The sequence below is a fragment of the Microtus oregoni genome, unplaced genomic scaffold (genome assembly GCF_018167655.1).
Source record: "Microtus oregoni isolate MIOR12 unplaced genomic scaffold, Mior012 000037F_ref0000500, whole genome shotgun sequence".
Lineage (NCBI taxonomy): Eukaryota > Metazoa > Chordata > Mammalia > Rodentia > Cricetidae > Microtus > Microtus oregoni.
In genome coordinates, this window is record NW_024543096.1 from 10,771,714 (window position 1) to 10,797,632 (window position 25,919).

Consider the following 25,919-nt stretch of genomic DNA (forward strand, 5'->3'; position numbering starts at 1 on the left):
AGCTACACCTTTCTTGTAATAGACATGTGAAAACTTTGACAGTGTTTTATTTCAAATTAATAAACAAAAGTATCAGAAAACACAAATGTTGTATTAAAATTCATGGCAGTGCCAAAATATAATTATGAAGTAGCCAGAGAAATAATTTTATGATTGGGGTTCACTACAACATGAGGAATTATTTAAAGGATCCCAGCGTTAGGGAGGTTGATATCTAATGTTTTAGGACATAGAATATATTCTTTTTTTAGAGCTGTGTTTTGATTTTATAATTGTTACTAATAACACCACTTTGAGTGTACAAAATGGCAGAATTATATATGTAGTTCCATTTCAGTAAGTGTTGAAATTTTGCCCTAATCCTATGCCAAAATTTATTTAGTATTTTAATGAGACTCAAGTAAGCAACTCAACCAGCAATCATATCTTCACACAATACAATTCAAAGCTATGCTTATTTGATATTTATATGACAAACAATGGTGATAGGAAAAATCCTTGATTTCAATGAGTAAATCATTCACCTTTTTAAAACTAAACTTTTTCACATTTAGCAAAAAAAAAAAAATGTTAGTCATTACATTCAGTAGCTTCAAACCTAAGCATATTTGCTTCAGAAAGTTTGGTGCTGCATACTGTAGTAGCCAGCACTTTTCTTATTGTTTTGATATTATAATATAATTACATTGTTTCCACCTCCCCTTTCCCTTCCAAATCATCCTGTACAAACCTTTTTACTCCTTCAGTTCTGACCGCTTATTTTTATGAATTTTTTACATGCCTGCATAATTCATATATATATATATATATATATATATATATATATATATATGAGACAATGTTACTCATATACAAGTTTTCAATGTTGATCATTTGTTCTCTTCTAACCAATGTGATCTTCTCAGGGGAAAGCTGTTTCTCCCACTCAGCACTCCTTAACTGGCTGTCATTCTTTGTTTGAGGTTGAAGTCACCTTGTCTTTCCCCATCCACATTAGCATGTCTATTTTTGTTGACCCAGTTCATCCTATGTTTTGGCAGTCAGGTTGGTAAGACTCCATGAGTACAGCTTCTGTCATTGTTAGTAGACAACCTCACATAATGCTGTCTTATATTCTGCCTCCCATCTTTTGCAATATTTCCTGAATCCATAGGTGTAGGATTTGCTTTGCAGATGGGTCCACTGGAAGTGGGTTACACAACTCTGTAGTTTGATTCGTTGTGATTTTCTGTAATGATCGTCTGTTCCAAAGAGAAGTGTGCTTAATGAGGGGTAAGGGCTATACCTACAGCTGGGCATAAAGATAAATATTTAGAATGTAGTTAGGGATTAGACTGGGTTAAACATAGTGATTGTAAGTTCTCCTCCAAGATCCATAACTTCACTTGCCTCTGGTAGCTTACTAAGTTTCCAGTACTAGACTTTATTTATTATTTCCCTCTAGTTAGTGGTTCTCAAGTCCAATTAGAAAGCAATGGGTTACAGCCACATCTGCACACTTCACGCTTTTTTTTTTTGTTCTCAAGTGTGAGTACACCTCCTTTAATAACTGCAGAAACCAGAAAAGTAGAAAGGGATCATTGCCTGGATCGGGGATCAATAGAGGAGGGAAGAGGAGAGTACACATCATCTGAGAGAGGAAATGAGAAAAAAAATGTGGGCTCTACTTAGAGATAAATGCAGAAGGAGAACGAAGGGGAGAATAACAATGAGGATGTCTGAAACAAAATCATAAGGAATCATATGTAGCCGGAGGCTTTTCTCTTTCTCATCGGGGCACCTGCAATGGCTTCTCTCCCGCCCGCTGATGCCTGAAACCACTTATAGACTAATCAATCACTCAGAGGCTAATATTAATATAATTGTTTGGCCATCGGCTTAGGCTATTCCTGGCTTCTTCTAACTTGTAAATTAATCATTTCTAATAACTTGTATATCGCCACGTGGCCATGGTGTTACCTTAGCTGTTCTGACACCCTGTTGTATGTGCAACTTGCAAGCATCTCCCTTGGCCCCGTCTTTCTTTTTTTTTTCTTTTATTTTCTTTCTTAGGTTTAGTGCATATATTCTATGTTATATAATTTTTCTCTTAAAGCATACAAATATGGTATAATACAATTTAATTTTAATAAAATGCCAACCAATATAGTACAACAAAAATTAACTTAAAGGTAATGAATCAATTGGACTTAACAGACATCTATAGAATATTCCACCCAAATAGGAAAGAATATACCTTCTTCTCTGCAACTCATGGAACCTTCTCGAAAATCGACCACATACTCGGGAACAAAGCACACTTCCACAGTCACAAAAAAATATTAGTAACCACCTGTGTCTTATCAGATCACCATGGATTAAAGTTAGAATTCAACAACAATGCTACCCCCAGAAAGCCTACAAACTATGGAAACTGAACAGTCAACTGCTGAACCACACCTGGATCAAGGAAGAAATAAAGAAAGAAATTAAAGTCTTCTTTGAATTTAATGAAAATAAAGAAACAAAATACTCAAACTTATGGGACACTATGAATGCAGTCCTAAGAGGAAAGTTTATAGCACTAAGTGCCCACTTAAAGAAAACAGAGGAAGCACACATTGGAGACTTAACAGCCCACCTGAAAGCTCTAGAAAAAAAAAGAAGCAGACTCACCTAGGAGGAGTAGAAGACTGGAAATAATCAAACTGCGGGCTGAAATCAACAAAATAGAAACACAGAAAACAATCCAAAGAATCAATGAAACAAAAAGCAGGTTCCTGGAGAAAAATCAACAAGATTGATAAACCCCTATCCAAAATAATCAAACGGCAGAGAGAGAATATGCAAATTAATAAGATCAGAAATGAAAAGGGGGACATAACCACAGACACAGAGGAAATTCAGAGAATCATTAGATCTTACTACAAAAGCCTGTATGCCACAAAACTGGAAAATGTAAAAGAAATAGACACTTTTTTAGATAAATACCATATACCAAAGTGCATGGTGTCTTTAGCAATAGGGATTTAACTTCCCCATCTTAACAGGGCAATGAAAGGCAAAAGTAATGTTCTCTGGTGTAGTTTTGTTAGTTGGATTTTGGCTATTGGGTAGAGCATTGTTAGATGTAAAGTTTCATTTAAATTATATATTCATTTTTATATTTATAGAGACTCATGAGTACTGTATGGTTTGGGGAAGCTAGTTAATAGTATGACTGTATGCTTCCTGACTTTATTACATCTTGCCATAGGCCAAAGCAGGTAATATTATTTAGCTATGGAACTCAAAATCCTTGAGAAATCTCCTCATGGCTAGTAACCCTACCATGGCATTGCTACTTCACCATGTTATATGATAATATTCTTCTTAAACTGGGATTTCAAAATGACCTTAATGAATACTGACCCAGAGAGTTCTCCTTTATGATTCAAAGCGAAAGCTGTGGGAACGCAGCAGACTCCTACAGGAATGAGAATTTCAGACCACAAAGTCACTTTGTAGCACCACCATTCCCAAGCTGCTCTCTCTCTCTCCATATTAGTGCCCTAAAATGAGGAACCAAACTTGGTCAGAAAAAGCTCACATCAGTGTGCAAAATATGTAAGTCACACCCAAGCCCTTGGGATTTCTGTTCTAGGATTTGCAAACAAGGTGCTATCCTCTCCAGACCAAGAGCAGTCAGGGTTCCCTGCCCTGTGAAGGTCCAAGGTCCCCCACCCCCCATTCCCTGTCTAGGAAGGTGAACATCCAAACTGGCTAGGCTCCCACAAAGCCAAAACATGAAGTAGGATCAAAACCCCGTGCCATTGTCCTTGGCTTCTCATCAGCCCTCATTGTTCGCCATGTTCAGAGAGTCCGGTTTTATCCCATACTTTTTCAGTCACAGTCCAGATGGCCTTGGTGAGCTCCCAATAGATCAGCCCCACTGTCTCAGTGGGTGGGTGCACCCCTTGTGGTCCTGATTTCCTTGCTCATATTCTCCCTCCGTCTGCTCTTCATTGGGACCTTGGGAGCTCAGTCCAGTGCTCCAGTGTGGGTCTCTGTCTCTATCTCCATCCATCACCAGATGAAGGTTCTAAGGTGATATGCAAGATATTCATCAGTATTGCTATAGGATAGGGTCATTTCAGGTTCCCTATCCTCAGCTGCCCAAGGAACTAACTGGGGACATCACCTTGGGCTCCTGAGAGCCACTCTAGGTTCAAGACAAAAAGGCAACCCACTGACTGCGAGAAGATCTTCACCAACCCCGCAACAGACAAAAATCTGATAAAACTTTTAGCTCCTTTATCGAAAATGAGGTGTTCATAGGTTTGTGGGTTAAAATTCTGGTCTTCTATACGATTCCATTGGTCGACTTTTCTGTTTTTGTGCAAGTACCACACTTTTTTCATCACTGTAGCTCTGTAATAGAGTTTGAAGTCAGGGATGGTAATGCCTCTAGAAGATCCTTATTGTATAAGATTGTTTTGGCTATCCTGGGTTTTTTGTTTTTCCATATAAAGTTGATTAATGTCCTCTCAAGATCTGTGAAGAATTTTGATGGGACCTTGATGGGGATTGCATTGAATCTATAAATTGCCTTTGGTAGAATTGAAATTTTTACTATGTAGATCCTCCCAATCCAAGAGCAAGAGAGGTCCTTCCATTTTCTGGTATCCTCTTCAATTTCTTTCTTCAAAGCCTTAAAGTTTTTGTCAAATAGATCTTTCACTTCCTTGGTTAGAGTTACCCCAAGATATTTTATGCTGTTTGTGGCTATCGTGAAAGGTGAAGCTTCTCTGATTTCCCTCTCTGCTTCCATATCCTTTGTGTATAAGAGGGCGACTGATTTCTTTGAGTTGATCTTGTATCCTGCCACATTACTACAGGTGTTTATCAGCTGTAAAAGTTCTTTGGTGGAGTTTTTGGGGTCGCTTATGTACACTATCATATCATCTGCGAATAACGAAAGTTTCACTTCTTCCTTTCCAATTCGAATCCCCTTGATCTCCTTATGTTGTCTTATTGCTATTGCTAAAACTTCAAGCACTATATTGAAGAGGTATGGAGAGAGTGGACAGCCTTGTTGTGTTCCTGATTTTAGTGGGATGGCTTTGAGTTTCTCTCCATTTAATTTGATGTTAGCTGTCGGCTTGCTGTAAATAGCTTTTTATTATATTTAGGTATGACCCTTGTAACCCTAATCTCTCCAAGACTTTTATCATAAAGGCCCACAGTTACTTGACCAGGAACTGACCTGAATGTCTCCTCCCTACCTAAGGTAGTAGCAGAAGGTGCCATGCAAGCTTCTAAATGAGGGAAACAACTATCATTCCTACCCAGTATCGATACCTGTGAACCAGACTGTCTTTTTTGAGACAAGGTCAGTGACTGGCCTGAAACTTGCCATTGAGTAGTTTGGATGGCTAGGGAGGCTCTAACATCTACAAGTCTCTATATACCTAAAGGTAAGATTGTAAGTCTAAATCGCCGTATTCTTTCTCTCTCATGTTTTCTAGGCAGTAAACTCAGGTTCTCTTATCAATGTGGCATTTGCTAACTGAGCCAGCTCCCCAGCTTCCCCAAAGTCGGTATTTTTATCATGTTCTTCTAATACAGAGAAGGTAAATTTAACTTTCCCAAGTAGGTATAAATTCATTAAAATTTGGGGTTGTATTTTTATGGTTCCAAAAACATTTTCAGTCTTCCTTCCTCTTCTTTTAATTCTAAAAAATCTAAGGATGCTCAGATTTAGTATCATTCACAAATTCTAAAATTTGCTTTATGTCTTGTTCAACAACAGAATCTATCCTTATAATTTTAAATATAATCCATTATGTTATTTTCCACACAAATAATTTCTTTTCCCTAAAGCAGTATTTGATTGTGCTGAGTTATAGCTTAGTAATTCAGATCTTAATTAGCCTGCATAAGCTTTAGGTATGATCCATGATATTGTAAAACAGAATGAAGCATTAAGTTATAAAGTATAAAGTACTGGATAGAGTCTTTTAGCAGCCTTGATCTTTTTGTTACCTCTGGAGGCTGACAACATAAAGGCCACAACTATTTGATATAGGCAAATCCTCATCTTCAATTCTATTCACATCAAGATGTGACTTCATCGTCAGATATGGTGGCAAACATCTGTGATCTAACCCTGACGAGGCAGATGCAGGGGGAACATGAGTTTGGGCAGCTGGGCTAAATAACAAGAATTTATCTCAAAGAAAATATCAGGAAAAAAATGAACTCAGATCTGGTGACTTACAAATTACATGAATCAACTGTTACAAAGTAAAGTAAAGTAGAACACAGCTCAACCAATAAACAAAGACAACATCCCCCAGTCAAAATAATTAACAGGTCCCATGCTCAGTAATAGTTACCTAACATAAAACAACTGTGTTTTTTTTTTATGTGTATGTGTATTTTGTTTTGATAGGATCTCCCTTCCTCTCTTCCTTCCTTCCTGCCTGCCTGCCTGTTTTTCTTTTTCTTCCTCCTGCTCCTTATTTAGTTTATATTGATCTTTGTTTGTATTAGTTTGCATCGTTTTTGAGAGGGCGACGAGTGGGGAGTGAAAATAAAGTCAGATATTTAAGGAGATGGGGAGGGTTTGGGAAGATTTGGGGAGGGGAAATCGTCAAAATATTGTATGAGAAAAGAATCAGTAAAGCAGAAAAGCTGCCAAGTTTTAGGCTATAATGAAGTAAAACTTCCTACTGAATATGACTACCAAATAAGAATAGTGGTATCATGAATCTGGTTTGTACCAGTGGAGGCTTTTGCAGAATATTTTACAATTATAGAAATCATAGAATTTGACATCCACCTACCTGTTCTATTTCTCTCTCTCTCTCTCTCTCTCTCTCTCTCTCTCTCTCGCGCGCGCGCGCGCTCGCTGTGTGTTTCTTTGTGTGAGTACACAAAATGGAGAGTGAAGTACTAATGGTGAATGTAGTATATGCTATCAGAATCACCAGTTTATCTTCTCAAGGACAAGGAAAGCAAAAATTATTGCTTCTAATTCAGTTGTGTGACAGACATGTTTTGGGGGTATCATGCAATTCTCCATATTTCCCTATGCACCTTTTAATGAATTAATCAATCATTATGTACTATAAACCTATTTGGACTGACATTTTATTTTAGTTATAGCATAGACTACTGGTTGGTCTTATTAAATTCAGATCTCTTACTATTTTAATTGCATTTATTTACAAAGTAAAACATGATGCTTCCAAGATATAATGTGTGTATATTTATAACGCGTAGTTTCATACAAGTATGTATAAACAAAACTTCAAAAATTAAAAAGAAATATAAATATTTAACTAAATACGAAACTAAAAATAAAGAGCTGAATGGAATGTTAAAGAGGTAGGTAGTGTTATATTACAGTGAAAACAGATCAATGAAAGACAGCATAGACAAGGACTGTTTTCTGGAACAAGCTTGGGAGCTAAGGCTGATAGATGACACAATGGTTCAAGAAACACATGCATTAATTCATAATTTTAATTCCCTAAATTGTGTCAGGCTATTACACGCCTCTCTGTTTCATTATCATCACCATAGGACATTATCATCTCGCCCCTAGATTGCTGCAATCACTCCTTAATACATCTCTCCAGTCTACTGTGTTTAAATTCATTTTCCATATAAAGACTAAGTATCTTTACGTGCCCTAGTTTGCCTTAATCATCACAACAGCCCTCTTGAGTACATCTGCCCAATCTTTTTTATTACCTACAACCTAAATCATCGAACAAAAACAAGTGAGGTCATTCAACTGGTAAGGGGTTGAGCAGGAATCCAATCTCACTTTCTAAAAACACACATAACCATTGGTTCATTCACATGTCCTCCACTATATGCCATTTAGTTTAATTATTGAAGATGTCAGAACGGTTCAGTGCAGAGTTGGTGGCAGCCATGGAAGAAGGTAAATCTCAGAATAAGAGGTAGCTGCCTGCATCAGTCTGAATCAACTTTAATTTGGAAAGAGGTCCTCTTGAAGTACAATTACACATGTTGACTCATGACAAGTATCTTTATTGTTTATTTATTTACTTGAGACAAGGTCCTATACTTTCACTTAGACTAGTCTAAGACTAAGTATGCTGCCCAGGCTAGGCTTGAACTTGTAGGGGTCCTTCTGCCTTAGTCTCTGGAGCTCTGAAATTATAATCACAAGTCACAAAAACCAGCTGTTTGTGAATTGTATGATCCTTAGTGACATTGGAACAATGTCACTACTGTAGGTGCCAAAACACACGAAAAAGATAATGTAAGTTAGTTAATTTTTCCCGTGGCAGTGGGGAGAAAATCAAATAGATGATCAAATGAGCAATGGACAATTTTACATTTTGATTATCTACTACAAATCATCAAAGGATGTCTATTAAAAAAATCTGGAGTCAATCACATTTACTAGCTTTAATTTTCTATGAATAAAAGAATATATTTTATACACAATCAAATTTGGTTATCAGAGATAAAATACATAAATATTAATCTTTTGGAAGTCTCAAATCAACAATCAGATATGCTTGATTATATAAAGAAGTCTGAGTATTACCAGTTTATCTGGCTAAAACAAATGTTCTTTTCAGTTTTTCCTATTTATTCAGCTCTTATAAAATGACTTGAGAAAACATAATGTTGTATTCTACTTGAAAAATCATTGACTATAGTTTTAAACTCATCATTGTTAAAGTAAACTGTTAAGATACTGATATTCTCACTTTTAAAAAATAGTAAAATTCAAGATTTTAATGTGTTTTTTCATTTTCATAAGAAAATAAACAGCAACACTATATCAGCAAAAATTAAGTGCGCAATAAGCAGTCATTTTACTTGCTCCTGAATTAAGCAACAGAACCTCCAAATAGTTTCTATGATCACAATTTTGTTCCAATAGAAAAGTTAAGGGCACGAGCACTTACAAAATCTTACAAATATAGATAGTAGAGGCAACAATAGAATATTTCTGTTTATGATATGATTGGAGCTCAGTTGATAACGGTTACCTACTGTGAATGTTGCACGGCCTAAAACAGACTTCGCATTGCAGGCCTCTAATACTAGCATTTGGAAGGTATATACAGGAAAATCCAAATTTAAAAGTCTTCCTCAGCTACGTAGTAAGTTTAAGGGAGAGGTGGACTACAGAGGAATTTGTTAATAAAAGACAACTCTATTTGTTTCATAGTGCTCTGGTGTTACTTGTTCCAATGTCACTAACCTGTGGGATTTCTAAGCAGAACTCAAAACCAAACTGAATAGATTTTTGTTAAAGATGCCTGTTAGGGCAGTCATGCAGCAGGTGTGCGCAGACTGTGGGAGTCATGGGAAGCTGTGGTAGTCACATGGGAGCTACACACAGGTTTGGCGGCAAGCGTTAGGGAATGTGGGAGCCGCAGGAAGATGTGGGGTGCCGCGGGAAGTTATGGGGGTGCCACGTGGGGTGACTGCAAACTAGCAATGCCACAGGAGGCCATGGCCAGACAGGCAGAGAAGAAGAGAAAGCTAAGCTAGGATGGATGGGAGTTGAGAGCACTAGTTTTTCTCCCAAATCTAGTTGGATATTTTGTGTTCATCTTAGGCCTGTACAGGTAAAAAAAAAAAAGCCTCAGGCAAATGGCATTTTCATAAAAATGTACCCCAAATGTTCTGCGCCAAATGTAGCATTAATAATAAACATCCAGGAATAGTTATTGGAATTCAACCTGAAGGTCAGAAAGCTAAAACAGTCAGCCACTTACTCTTACCTCTAGCTCAGTCCAAAATGGTGGTCCTCAGAATGAAACTGTTTGAGAGCAGTCTCTTCTTTTCTTATATTTTTCTCTAGTGCTGGAGGTAAAGGCATGCACCACTACCACCTGATTTCTAGGGCAAACTAGTGTGAATGCTGAGATTAAAGGTGCGAGTCACCATTACCTATAAGGTCTATAAGGCTGACTAGGGCAGATCTTTTACTCTCTAATCTTCAAGCAAGCTTTGTTTATCAATATACAAATGAAATATCAATACACATTACCAATAACAACTTGTTGCCAACTCCTCTAAACATTGAAAAATATCCATAACCCATTGGATGACCATAGAAATGACCATTTCCATTTAGCAGGACAGCATAAAACCAGCACATCTGACCTTACATATTAAGATAGAAAGGGCAGAGATCTTTGGGACCAGTACTTCAATAAACTCCATTATCTATAGTGTGTGCATGCTCAGAGTATAGTGGGGGGGTTAGTTTTTTTTCCTTAATCTACTAGGTTCCAGGTGACTGATACTCCTATTGCACAAGATGGATAACTTTTTGAAGTAAAAAATATTAATAAAACTGTTGTCTGAGAGGAAAGTTTTCAGAAATGAGGATCAAAGTCTCATAGAATGTTGTGCATTTTAATTTTAATAAAATGAATTGAATGAGTTATGAAGTAAAACTGGAATGAAGTGAATGGTAATTCAATAGATAGGAGAAGGTAAAAGGTTTTAGCCAGTCTGTTTGCTTAGATTCACCTAGGCTCCAAGCAGGGGCAGAAACACGATGAAGGTTGTATGACTGATACTCATGTTATTCAGGTCATGAAAGATTTTTTTTTATTATGATGTGTCAAATGAGAGAGTTGGGTTGTGGAAAATCAAAGCTACCTTTTGGTTTCAAAAGTTATTTTTTTCCTAATTTCACGTTCACATATTTGAGGTTATTATGCCCTGAGCCCTATTATTATCATAGAACTCATAAGACTCAAGCTGGGAGAGTGCCAGGAGTTGACAGAGTAGATACAGAGTCACCTGGGTGTCACAATGACCCCAGTGCTCATGCACATTTGCAATATAAAATATAAAAGTAAAGAGAGAGAATTCCCAGGACAGGTTCACTAATTTCTTGATGGAGGATGCATTGTACAACCTGAATTTGCTGTGGTTGTATAACTTACTATTTACTCATAATGCCTAATTTTTTTTCTCCGGTCATGTTTTTATGCTTTCAAAGACAGCAGTTTTTGCAGCTAATGCTTGCCATTTATGACAAACTCCATGGTTTTCTGATGGCTTCCAATTATTAAAAATCTCTCTGTTCTTTGTAAAGGCCTTGTTATGTAAACAGTAGCTGACATTTGCGTGACTTGCTCATGGGCCCATGACGACAGAAGACCTTTGTGTGTATATTCGTGTTCTCTCTCTATCCAAGTCAGACAAAAGAGAGGGCTGGAGAAATGGTAGATCACATATAATATATTAGCTTATTAGTGTCTGTGATTGGCTCCATATAGATGCACCTCCTCTTGGTAGTGATCATCTTCAATGCTCATTTTTGTCATTTTTTGAAAATTGTATACTTTGCTTTGCAAAATCTCTCTGACTCCCAAGAGTTGTAGAGAGATGGTCTTAATCTCTGTCACAACAGAGAACCACCAGCTGTCTTCCTTACTTGTGCAAGCAGTTGCTGGTGACCTATACTGCTAGTCTATAGCCCTCTTTTTTATACACCATGTTTGATATGTAAGGTTCAGAAGCAAGTTGAAGCTAGATACACTTCCAGTCCCTTAGTCTTCTGACCTGCCAAGTCTACTATAGCATCCCGGTTCTTTAGATTAGACACCATTTTTATTACACTAGAAATGAAAATCGGCTTTTATTGCATGCTTGATGATTTTCCAAGAACATTTTAAGCATATTTTTCTCTATTCAAATGGCAGTACTGGAATAGCTAGCCCATTTGCTATTCATAGAATTCACTCTGGTAGGGAATGGCTAAGTTCTCCTTTTTGCACTGAATCCCACTTCTTTTTTTTGTTGTGTTGTTGTTGTTGGTCTAATAACTGGAAAAGAAGGAAAGTCTTTCTTCCAATAAATATGGTACTCCATCCAGCACCACTTGTTGAAGATGCTTTCTTTCTTCCATTGAATACTTTTAGCTCCTTTATCAAAAATCAGGTGTTCATAGATTTGTGGGTGAAAATCCGGGTCTTCTACTCTAATCCAATGATCGACTTCTCTGTTTTTATGCCAATACCAAGCTCTTTTCAATACTGAAGCTCTGTAATAGAGTTTGAAGTCAGGGATGGTAATGCCTCCAGAAGTCCTTTATTGTATAAGATTATTTTGGCTATCCTGGCCTGTTTGAATGTTCACCTTCCTGGACCTGGATAGAAGTGTGGGAGGACCTTGAACTTCCCTCAGGGTGGGGAATCTGGACTGCTCTTCATTCTCAAGAGGGAGGGGGAATGGAGTTGGGGTGAAGGGGAGAGGGGGAGGGGAGTGGGGGGAGTGGGCGATGTGTGGGAGGAGGGGGAGGGAAATGGGAAACGTGGAGGAGGCAGAATTTTTTTTCAACAACTAAAAAAAATAGACAAGAAAATATATTGAACTCCTTATAATAATAAGACCTTAAAATCCCTAGCTCACTAAGTTCTGTGTTATTTAACTGAAGTACTTTCACTTTTAAGAAAGACCTGATTATAATGAAAATGCTAAGAACTTTGCTAAACCTTTTTCTAGGGAATTTGAGGTTACTGTGCGATCCCATGTTAAGGATGTCAGTAGTGCTTATAAGGTTGCTTTTGTGTTGCTCAATGGCCTTGTTCACCATGAGCTGCGAATTAGATTTTATTTTACTCTTGTGCTGTATGGTACCCTACAAATAGCTCCCTTAATTTCCAAGAACTATGTAACAGCTCACATTTGACAAGGTAATTTGTCTTAATCCATATGGTTAAAACTTCACTATATGTAACTTATATGCATCCCAAAGGTGCCTATCTAATCATTCTTCCAGCGGTGATTCTTTTTCTCATATTAACCTTGATAGCTAAATTTTAAATGATTCATTTGCTCATTTTGGCAGCATAATAATTGTCTTCCTGCCTCAGGATGTACATAGTTTGATATTTGGCTCTCGGGCCTACAAAATTGACCAGCCATCTTTGCCTTTTTATAGTCTACCTAGGCAAAAAGAAAGAAGCACGGGAATACAGAAAATCTCTCTTTCAAAACTCTTTTGGTTTTCTTTTCAACTCATGTGTATTTGTGAGTGTCTATACGGAGCTTTGTGCACATACTCACAGAGGCGCATCATCCATCCTTGTTTCTGGAACTTTAACTCATGTGTGAGGGAATCCTCTATTAGCATGATTGAGCTATCTCCCCAGGCTTTAGAAAGGGCTCTTGCAAGATCATGCTTTGGCTGGAATAAGAATGAGAAAGGGGCATGTCATTTAATGGAAAAGGTTTATGATAAAACTCCATAGGTATAAAGTAAGAATATGAGAAGGCTTTGATATATAATAAAATGTGTAATGTGATTCTAGAAAATAGCAGGTTATTTATATATGAAAAGACTTATGGATCATCTTAGAGGAACTATGAGGAAATTTTGCTTCTGTTTTCAGTTCAATAAGAAACCATTGAAGGATTCAAGCAGTGAAGCAAAGTCACATAATTTTTTTTGAAAAAAATAATCCTTTCTGATTTAGAACAAAATAAATTTTCAGAGAGCAATCATATCACTGTACATGGAGAATGGATCTGTAAGTAGTTGACAATTAGTTCACGTGTGCAAAACCTTAATCCAAAAGACATGGAGATGTTGTAAGAGGAGGGAATAACAGCATAGCTTTCTCTGTATGAGTTATATGATAGATGGCCCAACTTCTCAGACATTAAAACTGCATTTCTGTTGTTGAAGTCATCATCTATCCAGGATCTGGTGTTTTTAGTATCATCCTGAGCAAATGAGTCATCTGTAAATTATTTTTCAGACAATACTATCATGTTGTGGGACAATGATCTGTATTCAGTCAAATATAGTTTAAATAAACGCTGATTGGCCAGTAGCCAAGCAGGAAGTATAGGCAGGACAAACAGGCAGAAAGTAGATATGGGGCAATGAGAACAGGGGAATTCTGGGAAGAGGAAAGCTGATTCTGCAGTCCTGACCCAGCCACAGAACAAGCAAGATGTGACTAAAGGTATGGAGCCACATGGCTAACATAGACAAGAATAATTGGCTAATATGAGTTATAAGAGTTAACAAAAAGTCTGAGCTACTAGGCCAATCAGTTTATAGTTAATGTAGACCTCTGTGTGATTTCTTTGGGACTTAACGACTGGGAGAACTGGGCAGGACAAAAAACTCAGAGAACACTATCAGGATTGAATAATGGGTTGAATGGGTTTTTTTAAAAAGTTAAAGAGAAAGCAGTTATGTCAATGAGTTTGATTTTACTTTATTTCTTATTTAATTTTACCAGCCATTTGGGAGATTGGTGTAACCATTAATTAACAGTTTTTTTTTTAATTCCTTGGACAAAATAAGATCAGACTCGTAGAGGATTGTGGACTCAAATATTTAGTTAGAGGCAGGCATATTTGGTTATCTCTGAGGTAAGCAGGAAAAAAAAGTGACCAGTAAATGTTTTGCTATAATAATTCATGTCCCATTGGAAAAGTCCATATTGAGATATAAGGGTCAAAGTTGTCATCATTTATATTGTATCTATGTTTATACAACAAATGAGACCAACTTTGAGCCTATGAAGAGAAATGGAGAACAACATATAAAAGGTAGTTTAAGAAAAGGGAAAACTGTCAAGCAACACATGGGAAAAAAGTTTCCAGAAATGGAGTATTTTACGTAGCTCATCTAAATAAACATTTTTGGCTTCCACAACACATAATTTAAGAAAGATAAAGAAATGAACATCATTCTACAATGAGTAGAAAAACAAAAAAAGTGATGTCTATAAAATATAGTGTATACGATTTTATATGGATGTAAATGAAATATGCTGGAGGCAAATATAACACAATTTATGATTTCTTCATCTTTTATAGATTTTTGTCATTGGCTTTGGGTATTGAAGATGCGTACTCTGAAGTCATAGTGTGTAATTTGTAGGGTGAATTCACGCTATCAAGAGAACTGCAGGAGGCATGATTAAATCAGATACATTTATAAGATATAAGGGGTGTGTCTAGACTGATCTGTAAATCTAGATTTATCGTTGTGGGGGATAATGATCAACTACCTTTATTTAAATAAAGGAAGAATGTGAAGATTTCTACAATTGCAAGATGGGTTGTAGGTATCATGGTCAAATGGTGGAAGAGGTATGAGCCTATGAAATAGTTTAGGAAAATCTGCTTGTCTTTTGAGAGTGATAAAGAAGCCCACTAGTCTGCTTTCTGCTTAAGTGTTAGAGTTCTCATCTCTTCCACTACTATAATCCTGCTCACACAGGCAATCTTCTATTCATATGGGCGTGGGACAATTAGTTCTAAGTCTTGTCACAGTGAACAAAGAACAGTGACTGTACGAGTCCATTACATAAAAGTCACGATACTTGCATGTGGCTTTTTGATAAATTTCTCTATACTTCAAAATATCTGAAGATTGTATTTTTAGTATAATGTAAATGTTGCTATGTAATAGTTTTTATTATGTATTTCTCCTGTTACATTATTATTTTTGCTTGTATACATTATGATACACATTCTTTTGACTGTCAGAACACAACTTACTAGAATCAGCTCTTTTTTCCCACTATTCAGGTTCTGAAAATTTAATTCAGGTTGTCACAATGCAAAAAGGGTGCCTTTACTCAAAGATCGACCTTACTGTCCCTACTGGTTATTTTTGACAACAGAAAATTCTGTGTACATTTAATAAAGATATCATTTCCTAATATTTTCAATACATAATTGATTGCATACACACATGCAGAACTTTTTGACATGGGGGGCACTGTCAATACACCAATATCTAGGTCCAAGATACTAGTAAGGTCTTTGACTATGCAGTGAAATTTTACTGAAATGAATACTTTGTGAAATAAATAAAATAAATGAAATAAATAAAGTTGTGAAAACTTTATATAATACCTTCCTTCAACTACAGAGTAGATCTGAGAATATCAAGATATCCAAGATATGTTTTCTAAGAGTTCCTGGTTTCCAAAGTATCTTTCCTTAAAAATATTTTTCTTGAATGAGTAAATGTTCACAATAATACTTTTAGTTCTTTATTAAAATAATGTTTACAGTATAAAAGTAAGCCAATACTCAGTCTCTCCAAAATAGGTCCTACAAATATTATTTTGAAGGATACGTACACAGCAGAAGTAAAAGCATTTCAGAATATTAGTAAGAGTACTGACATCCAACTGTATACGATTTACAAAAAAAGAAATTGATGTCTGAGAGTGGGTAAGGATTTGCAATCCCAAATGGAAGGAGGGTAATTGATAGATTTTTCTTCAAACCAAATTTAGATTTTTGATATTGCGTCATCTATATCAATTCAAAATGAGATTCACTTGTATCAGACTCTGCTAAATAACAGTGTGTAACAACTGTACACTATAACTTGGGTTACCTAATAAAATGACTTGTAAAGAGCTATATCTTAGTTCCAAAGTCCAAGTACTACAATTGTTTAAAGAGACTATCTTCCTTTGTAAAATGTGATTATCTTAGCTTAAAATTCTGTGTCTATGTGTGTAACATCTGTAGGTATGGTTGAAACTTTGGTCATGCTATGTATTCTCATTGTATCCTTTCTATTGGCTCTTACATGGAATTGCTCTTTTCCCTAGATCTGGCAATGTGGAGGCTCTTTGGAGATTGTGACTTGCTCTCACGTCGGTCATGTTTTTCGAAAGGCAACTCCATATACATTCCCTGGTGGCACTGGCCATGTCATTAACAAGAACAACAGAAGACTGGCAGAAGTTTGGATGGATGAATTTAAAGATTTCTTCTACATCATATCTCCAGGTAAGCAATACTGACATTTTCCTTCCTCTAAAAGGAAAAGTAAAAATTTAAACATGCAGAATGTCTGTTTCATTTTTCTTATTATCCTAAGAGCTAAAATAAAATATTATTAAGTACCAGAATATCATGGAAAATTGTGTATGATAAAGTTTTATGAGAAAGGACTTTTCACTTAAAATGAGAAAAAAAAACCTTAAATAGATATTTGAAAAATCTTCTTTATTCTCTACCCAAATAAAAGAATGACATTCCCACAGATATCCCAATTTATTTTAACACATACCAGAAAATTTTTAATGTGTATTTAAACAGTATGGCTTAGTAAATAGTCAATAAAGTTAAGTAAAGAAGTAATGAAACAATACTGAATGGTAAATGTCTTCCTACATCAGTTGCACAGACCTAGTTTTATAGAAGTAAAAGTAAATGAAGACTGCAGATGTAGCATGGGATAAATCCGGACTAGCTGAACATAGCGGACAATGAGGAATACTGAGAACTCAAGAACAATCGCAGTGGGTTTTTGATCCTACTGCACGTACTGGCTTTGTGGGAGCCTAGGCAGTTTGGATGCTCACCTTATGAGACCTGGATAGAGGTGGGCGGTCCTTGGACTTCCCACAGGTCAGGGAACCCTGACTGCTCTTTGAGCAGATGAGGGAGGGGGACTTGATCAGGGGAGGGGGAGGGAAATGGGAAGCGGTTGCGGGGAGGAGGCAGAAATCATTAAAATAAATAATAAATATAAATAAATAAAATAAGATAAAAATAGACTGAAGATGTGAGGTAGAAATTATTATTATCATTTTTTGTTTATACTTTTTATATTTTATAAATTTCTCAGTACTTAAGTATAACTTATGTGGAAGAATTTTTTAGGAATAAGTAATTGTGTAATAATTCAGTTCCAGAAATGGTAGGACATTGTTGTATTTGTAATAGTTTAATTTAATTTTCTATGATTTTTCAACAGTATTATTACTTACTTTTAGATAAAGACTGAAATTTGAGGCACTAAAATGATTATGCAATAACAAAAACTGAAGCATAAGGATCAGCAGTGCAAGGCTAAAGAGCCTTATGATTAATTAATGAATTAATGTTGCGAGTTAAATATAATGATTGCCTTCAGGTGTCAAAATATAGATCTGATTATCAAAATAAAATTTAAAGTACTTTGGCTATATTAACAAAACAGTTCGAGTGTTCTTTCTTTGACATTTCTACACCACTTCAAGGTACTCGGTGACCTTCTGATGTAACCCTTAAGAACAAAAGGGATTTACACTTTCATACTCTTTTCTGCAATATAATCTATTACATAGCTTAAAAGGGCAGTTTGCTTTCAATACGGCACACACTGGTTTCTGAAGCTTTATATAATGCCAGTGACTGATTTTATAATAAACAAGTATGAAGAACGGAAAAGCCAGTATGGGCCGCCTTATGATCCAGAATTCTATATCAAAAAGAAAACTGGAGGTATTGTGTATGTGAACGTGTGAATAGAAGGACCTTTTTACACTTTTTTCAAGCCTTTCTCTGTCAAGTCAAATGCTATTTCAAGGAACACTACTTCATGACTACAGGTATTTTCTTTATAGTAGAAATTTTCTCCAGATATTCAGAGTTCAACAGAATATGTAAGATCTGCAGGAAAGCAGTGACATTTATATAACCTTTCCATATTATTTTTTGGCATTTCTTGAATGAAAATCATTGCTTGTAGAGACATTAAGTTACAAAATAAGCAAAGCACTAATGGATGAAAGAAATGTATTATGAGGAAATAAATGAAGCTTGCATTAACAGCATGAATGATTGGGAATTATTGGAAACATGCAATGTGTTAATCCGTAGTGGAAATAATGTGTGGAAAATAATGCTAGGGTGGGCAAAGAGACCTTTTCTCTCTGACTGAAATAAACTGACAAGCAGAAAAGGCTTGCAAATTCATTAATGAACAAAGGGGTGAAAGTCACAGGGAATAAACATAGGATTGTGAGCCTGCAGTAAATTCATATGATAAAACACACACACACACACACACACACACACACACACACACACAACCTTTTCTATAGGAGAGCAGGGGGTCAGGGACTGAGGACAGCAAATGAGCTTTCAAGGAGTTCAATGTACGGGAACAACAAGCAACAGCATATGTAAATGTCTGGTTAGCACACCTTGTACACTACACACACACACAGTGTTGTTAATGTCTATGAATGGAAAGCGATGAGCTACTGTTGCCATTATTAATGCTGCTCTTATGGTATGAGTTTAGTTAATGAAAATTTAGGGAATGAAGCAGAGATATGTTATTATTATTATCATCATCATTATTTATTATTTTTAGCATGTGATAAACTTCAAACTCCTATAGATAGAGAAACTTTGGACAAAGTTTATTCCTGTCCCACTGCAGAAAATGAGAGTTGGGAGGCAGCTTTAAGTTCATTGTTAAGACATTTTAATTTTCCCCATATCAAATTGTGTAGCATCAAAAATGCCTTATTTGCAAGGCATTGATCTTAAAGTCTCAGCATTAGACATTTTTTTGTAATTATTAATTGAGCTAAAGAGTAGATGAATGACTAGTTTTCAAACTACACAGAAATGGTCCATTTCAAAGTTAACATGAGTCAGTCTCTATCTGATCTTGGGACTTGGAAATGGTTAGCAGAGCTGTTTGTATCACCAGGGAAGTGCCCATGTTCTAACACATTCATGAGCATTTGGGATTGACCTGTTCCTACTATACAGATTTGTACCTTTGAAAGTAGAAAAAAAAAAAGATGAAAGGAATGGATTTAAATTTCTTAAAATCTTATAAGAGCCATTGATAGTTTAACACTCTACCTCAAGTAAATGGGACAATCTGCCTACAAATGTAGAAACTAAAAATAAGAAATTATGATTTCTCAATAGGAAACTGAGATTTTACACAGGTCAGAAGCTACATTTAGATGAGTAAACAAACAGAAGATTTGTCAGTTTGTAGATTACCCTCAATCTTACCCTAGTAAAGATATTCAGGAAGCTAAGAATGATCTTTTTTTTTTTTTTTTTATCTCAAGACAGGGTTTCTCTGTAGCTTTTGGAGCCTCTCCTGGAACTTGCTCTGTAGACCAGGCTAATCTTGACCTTACAGAGATCTGCCTATCTCTTCCTTTCAAGTGCTGGGATTAAATGCACGTGCCACCACGGCCCAGCTGAAATCTGTTTTTTTTATATATAATAAAGGTTTTAGTCATTATTTAATTTACCATAAATTTTGCTGGATTCTGCAGTTAAAGTCAAAATGCCAAAAGCATTCATCATTTTCTGAGTGATTAGTTTCTGTCTTTGTGTATCTTTTGTCAATAAGTGAATTTGTAAAAGGGAAATGTAGGCTTTTACATGCATAATTAAACTAATTTCATTCACTGTAACGAACACGCAGATATGTATGCATAGGTTGACGAGGGAAGACACAGCCCACTGTGGGATGGACAATCCCTAAGGCAAAGGGTGTTGTAAAAGATGGGAAATCAAGCAAGCAAGCAAGCAAGCAAGTTAGCAGGCCTGAATGAATGTAGTTCTCTCTGCTCTTGAAAGTGTGGCAGGACTAGCTACTTTGAGCTCCTGCCACTGTGACCTCTCTGCTGTCATGAACTATAACCTAGAAGTATATGCCACCTTTCTACCCCAATGTGTTTACTGATCAGGGTAATTTGTCACAGCAGTGAAATTGAAATGAACACAGACACCCTAAACAGCGTTATAAGCTCTTACTGTGCTGTGTTAGCTTTAATTACTTATCTCTGTCTAAGATCTTTTAGATGTTGATACTCCTAGTATCTAGAAATGTTCCTATAGTTTTGTAGAGCTTGAAAATATTTGTGTGGTAACTTGAAGAACTAACAAACCATGCATTTAGATGGGAGCCACTTTGTTTTGCTTTCTGTTGAATTACCTATAGATGTCTAGCTTATACCAAGTAATCAAATCCAAAGCTCTGCCCCTCCTCTACTATCTGGAACCAGGTTAAATACCAATAGATAGAGCAAAGTTGAAGACAGACTCCATACGCTTGCAACAAAATCCCAGCAGTTTATATGTGGCCAGTTTTTATAACTTTAGATAATTATTGAAGTACACTGTATAGCAACCCTCCTCACCAGGACTAAATGATTGTAAAGAGCCAAAATCATAGAAAACAAATTTCCTAAACACTTAAAATCAAGGTCGTTTTACACCTGTTGATTTCTATTTTCTCTGAGTCCTGAATTGTTTAATATTCTGTAGGAACCCGTGAAGCGCTACCCACGCTAACCACTTTTCTTTGACTACTTTATTGCTTACTGATATCCTGATTGTATTGGCCTGCGCCCATTTGACATTTGGCTACTTTGAAAGAATGGGTATGTTTCTAGTTCCATCTATACCTGAAGTGTAAATGAGTAGCGATGCCGCTCGTCAGTGCTGTATAGTATGTGTGTAGTGTGCTTTCTGGCTGTCTTCGTAAGGATGCTGATATCCAGTCTAGCATCATGGATTTTAAAGCCCATCAGCCCTTAAGGCTGGAGGCAGATTTTACTAGTAATTGGGCTGTTTCAGCTAGAGCCAATCTGACTGCCCCAGCAAATCATTTAAAATGAAATGATGTACGTAAAAACCACTCTTCACTGAACATGCCTTGTAAATGCGGGTGTTCATTTTCTCCCTGTTAGTCATGAATAAAGATTTTAGGAACTTGGAAATTGAGTGTACTCATAAAATAACGTATTTGAAACAGTTGCTGTTCCATTAATATTGATTTTCTTTCTTTGGGGAGGTGGATTTCTAGCTGGATGCCAGCAGACTAGAGGCAGCTCCCTGGATATCACCCCAGGGTTCTCCTTTTCTCAATTGACAGTTTGTGGTCTTGCTTTGAACAAAAACAATGGGGAAAATAAATAGAAAGAGTCTAGAAACATACCTCTAAAGGTTTTTACATTCAGGAAACAACATACCTTCTTCAGTAATGCTGCAGTAATCTGATTTGTGTTCTAGGTAAGACAAGCTCCATATTTAGAAAAGAATTCTGTACCTCTCTCGAAAGTTATCACACACACACACACACACACACACACACACACACGAAAAAAAAATCAGCTCCCCAGCTTCCTAAGAGGGAGCCTACTTGAGCAGTATCACCACTGATCCCCTGGCCCCTATTATCTTTCCACTCCCTTCTCTGAATTTAGAGATATTTTTCCTATAACTATCTCTTATGCTCTTACATTATTAAATAATCCTCTAAATTTCCCTTTCCTGGATTATGCATATATGGTTTTCTTCATAGCTGCCTTATTCTTTCTCTTGCATTGTCCTTAAAGAATCAACAACTTCTTCAGTTAGTTTTATTGCTGACATTTGAATTTCTTCTGTGAAGAAAGCTTTTATATATTTTTTGAGCATAACAAAGGTTTATTTATCTGTGGATAAAGTCACAGAAAGAGTAGTGATCCACAGTCCTCTGTGGATCTGGGAACTGGAACCAAATCCAGCAGCCAAGAGAACTACACATGCTTTTCATCTGCATTTATAGTACATGAGACCATGCTCAAAGTTGGCCAATATCTTTTTTATTTTATTATTTTTTCTTTATAAATAATACCATTCAAAATTTCCACCTTCTCCCATTGCCCTCCCATTCCCTCACTCACCCTCAGCCCTCACTCTCCAGTCCAAAGAGAGGGCCGGGTACCCTGCCCTGTGGGAAGTCCAAAGCCCTCCTCCCAAGCATTTATAATTTTTAAAACTAATATACTTGATTCATTTACTTTTGGATATTTTGTCATTTTATGAATTCACAGATCTTTATGCATTTTGACAATAATCTTATACATTATGAAATATTTTCTCTTAAGTATTTACATACATTAGATCTGTTATACTGTGTTGAAGTAAAGTGTTTCTATCTTAGGAGTCACTGATTCTTTGATCATTCTGTATTTTCTAATAGTATGGTCTAAAAATATGGTCTTATATATTTTAGATACCTAAAAAATTCTTTATTAATTTCATAAAGAAAACACTCCAATTTTTTTTTTCAGTAAAACAGTGATCTTTCAGATAAAATAAGTAACAGAAGACCAGACTCAGACAGCTCTTGTCTTATTTGGTGAAGAGACACCATGACCAAAGTAACTCTTATAAGGGAAACCATTTAATTGTGACTGGCTACAGTTTAAAAAGTTTAGTCCATTATTGTCATGACATGTGTTAAGCAGGTAGATATAATAATGGAGAAGGAGCTGAGAATTCTGAATCTTGATCCACAAGCAGCAGAAGGAGTCTGTGTGTCACACTGAGAGTAACTTGAGCATCTATGAGACTTCAAAGCCTGCTTCCTTAGTGACACACTTCTCCAAAAGTCCACACATCCTCCAACAAGGCCACACCTCCTCAATTGCTACTCCTTACCATCCAAGCATTAGAAGACCATACCTATTCATACCACCACAATTCTCTATATGAATATGTTTATGACTTTATTCAAATAAGTAGGATTTGTAGTAGTTATACTTTTAACTATATTAAATACATTATATCATTTCCCATTATATTAATTAAATACATTAATTATATTATTATCTTGAATTCACTATCTATAATAGTAATCATCAAATGATATAAATTCTATTTATTAGAAATCTTAGAAAATTGTGTGTGAAGATAAATACTACAACAATCACTTCAGATAATTAACCTCACAGAATAACATCATTATTATTAGCAAATCTAAGACATTTCCAAATATATCTAAAGTGAGTGTCACTTACATTCTACTATGAATTGATTCACCAAATAGTAACCACTTCTAGAGTTTAGTCAATAAAATTACCTATGCATTTAAATGGATTTTTGACCTTAAACATATATTGCTCTAATGATTATAATTTTCTGTGTACAATGATTGAAGTTGTTTGAAATTCCTAATAAATTAGTTTTACAATAGTGGTGCCTGTCTTTAATCCCAGCTCGCATGAAGCAGAGGCAGGCAGATCACCTTTAGTTCGAGATGAGCCTGCTCTAAAAAGTGAGTTCCGGAACAGCCACGGCAGTTACACAGAAAATTCTGTCTCAAGAAAGTAAAAGAGGAAAAAAAGTTTTACCTCAATTGATTTTGAGGAGGTCCTGATTAATTTTCAAGTCTCAAAGCTTGTTAACTGGTCAAGGTAGAAATTTAATAATTTCTGAGTTTGTGCAAATGATCCAAAGCACTTCATAAGATGCATGATTTCTCTTTGTCCTTTTCAAAGTCAGGTGATGGCTGAAAGTTTTATTTAATGTAAGAAGATTAAATATGAATCAAATATGGCCTCAGTGCATGCAGAGAAGCTTTATCGTAACCACTTTCATCTTGTCAGTTTTTCATAGTGTCCACATTTCATTATTTAATTCTGTCATAACTAAAATTGAGCAGCTTATGAGCTATATAATTGATTACCTTAAACTTTCCATTCTAATTCTTAACAGAATTGAGAGGATCACTCTGACATGAGGCAGCAGGCATTTGCACAAAGTCATTGGTATACAGTCTGGTTAGACCACACACTTCTTATTTTTAAACTCTCTGGCTAATTCCCCAATATTAGTTGGCTTTGCAAATTTCATCTGCTGGAATTCTTATGTTATATGCATTTTTGCTACTTAAAATACAATGTGAGTTCACATAAGGGATGACCTACTTACATGAACTCTTAAGAAAGTGACTAAACAAGTTGGAGTTGACTTTAAACGACTTGGAATAGCTTGTCTTTCCTAAACTGAATAATGGAACACAGTTAGCTATGTTAGTTAGCATCCCCCAGCATGCTAAGGTGAGGTTGTGGCAGTCACATTCAAAAGCAAAAGAAAGCAAATAAAAAATCATGACAGACAGCGTTCACTTTTTGATTATACATATAAATTCTTAGTGACAGATTACCTCAGGTCCTAGTATTCATATTCCTGGCAGGCATTCTCCATTTATATATTCATACAGATTATTTAGAAAATATTTTCTTGTCTATCTATATTAAATGAGATATGCAAGTCTTCCATGGAAAAGAATGCAGGAAAATAGATACAAGCTGGGAAAGAAAAGACACATTAGAAACAATGGTTAAAATTTTGCAAGGGAAAGGAAAGAGTTTTCTTGGAAACACAGAGGCTAAGTAAGGCATAGAACCAGTGTGTCACTTTTATCAACAGTAGAGTAATTATTCAATTACCAATCCTGAAGAGTTAATGGCCATTATGTTGTTAACTGCTTGGCTACAACTCACTTGGTGTGATAGAGCTACAGTTAGAACACATGAATACATATGAATTATTTATTAACATGGTAAACGGCGTAGGTACCAGTCTATGCACATAAACTAAATTATGTCAATGAAATGAGTCAAACAATTAAGCTTTCTAATTTATGTATGTTATCTTAAAAAGGACGAAAATATGTACCCATTAATGAAAAGTATTTTTCAGACCTTCCCTCTCCACAGTTAGATTTACTAGCGCGCACGCACTCGTGTGTGTGTGTGTGTGTGTGTGTGTGTGTGTGTGTGTATGTGGACAGCCATGCATGCACACACACACACACACACACACACACACACACGGATATATGTTTATTATCCCAGCATCTGAATTGGTAAGGTAGTCTGTAATAGTAATTTCAAGGCCAGTTAGAGCGACAGATAGACCTTGTCTAAAAGGGGGAAGAACAATAGATGAAGGGGAGGAACTGTCACTATTATGTTGTTTCTCATGTCATCTGTTTACTTTTTTAACATTTTAAGTAGTATATGCATTCTTGGTGCAAAATTTCTACTAATAAAGCATAAGTAATTTTTAAAACTGATAAACTAAGGATTTTGTACAACTTAATCACAGAAAATTTTATCGCTAAAGTATATTGGATAAGTATATGTTTTATTTAAGTATCTTATAAGCAAGAGAAAAGTGTCTGAATAATGTTTCAATTAAAAAAAAAGACCAGATTAACTGTAACCATTAGTAGCTGTCATATAAACAAAGTAAAGGAAATAAGAAATAAGACCTGGGAGGACAGAGGATTTTACTAAAAGAAGATATTGTGTAGAAGACTACTTGGACACATTAATCCAGAGATTAGGTATTTACCT

General features: G+C 35.9%; 1 protein-coding gene across 3 annotated transcripts in view; it reads left to right on the forward strand.

The window, feature by feature from the left end:
* Positions 1-25,919, forward strand: part of Galnt13 (polypeptide N-acetylgalactosaminyltransferase 13) — a 475,135-nt gene that overhangs the window by 305,098 nt on the left and 144,118 nt on the right. For all 3 annotated transcript variants that reach the window (XM_041631595.1, XM_041631593.1, XM_041631594.1), the window contains one exon: positions 16,581-16,761. In XM_041631595.1, coding sequence (XP_041487529.1) covers positions 16,581-16,761 — 181 coding nt within the window. The remainder of the gene's footprint in view (positions 1-16,580; positions 16,762-25,919) is intronic.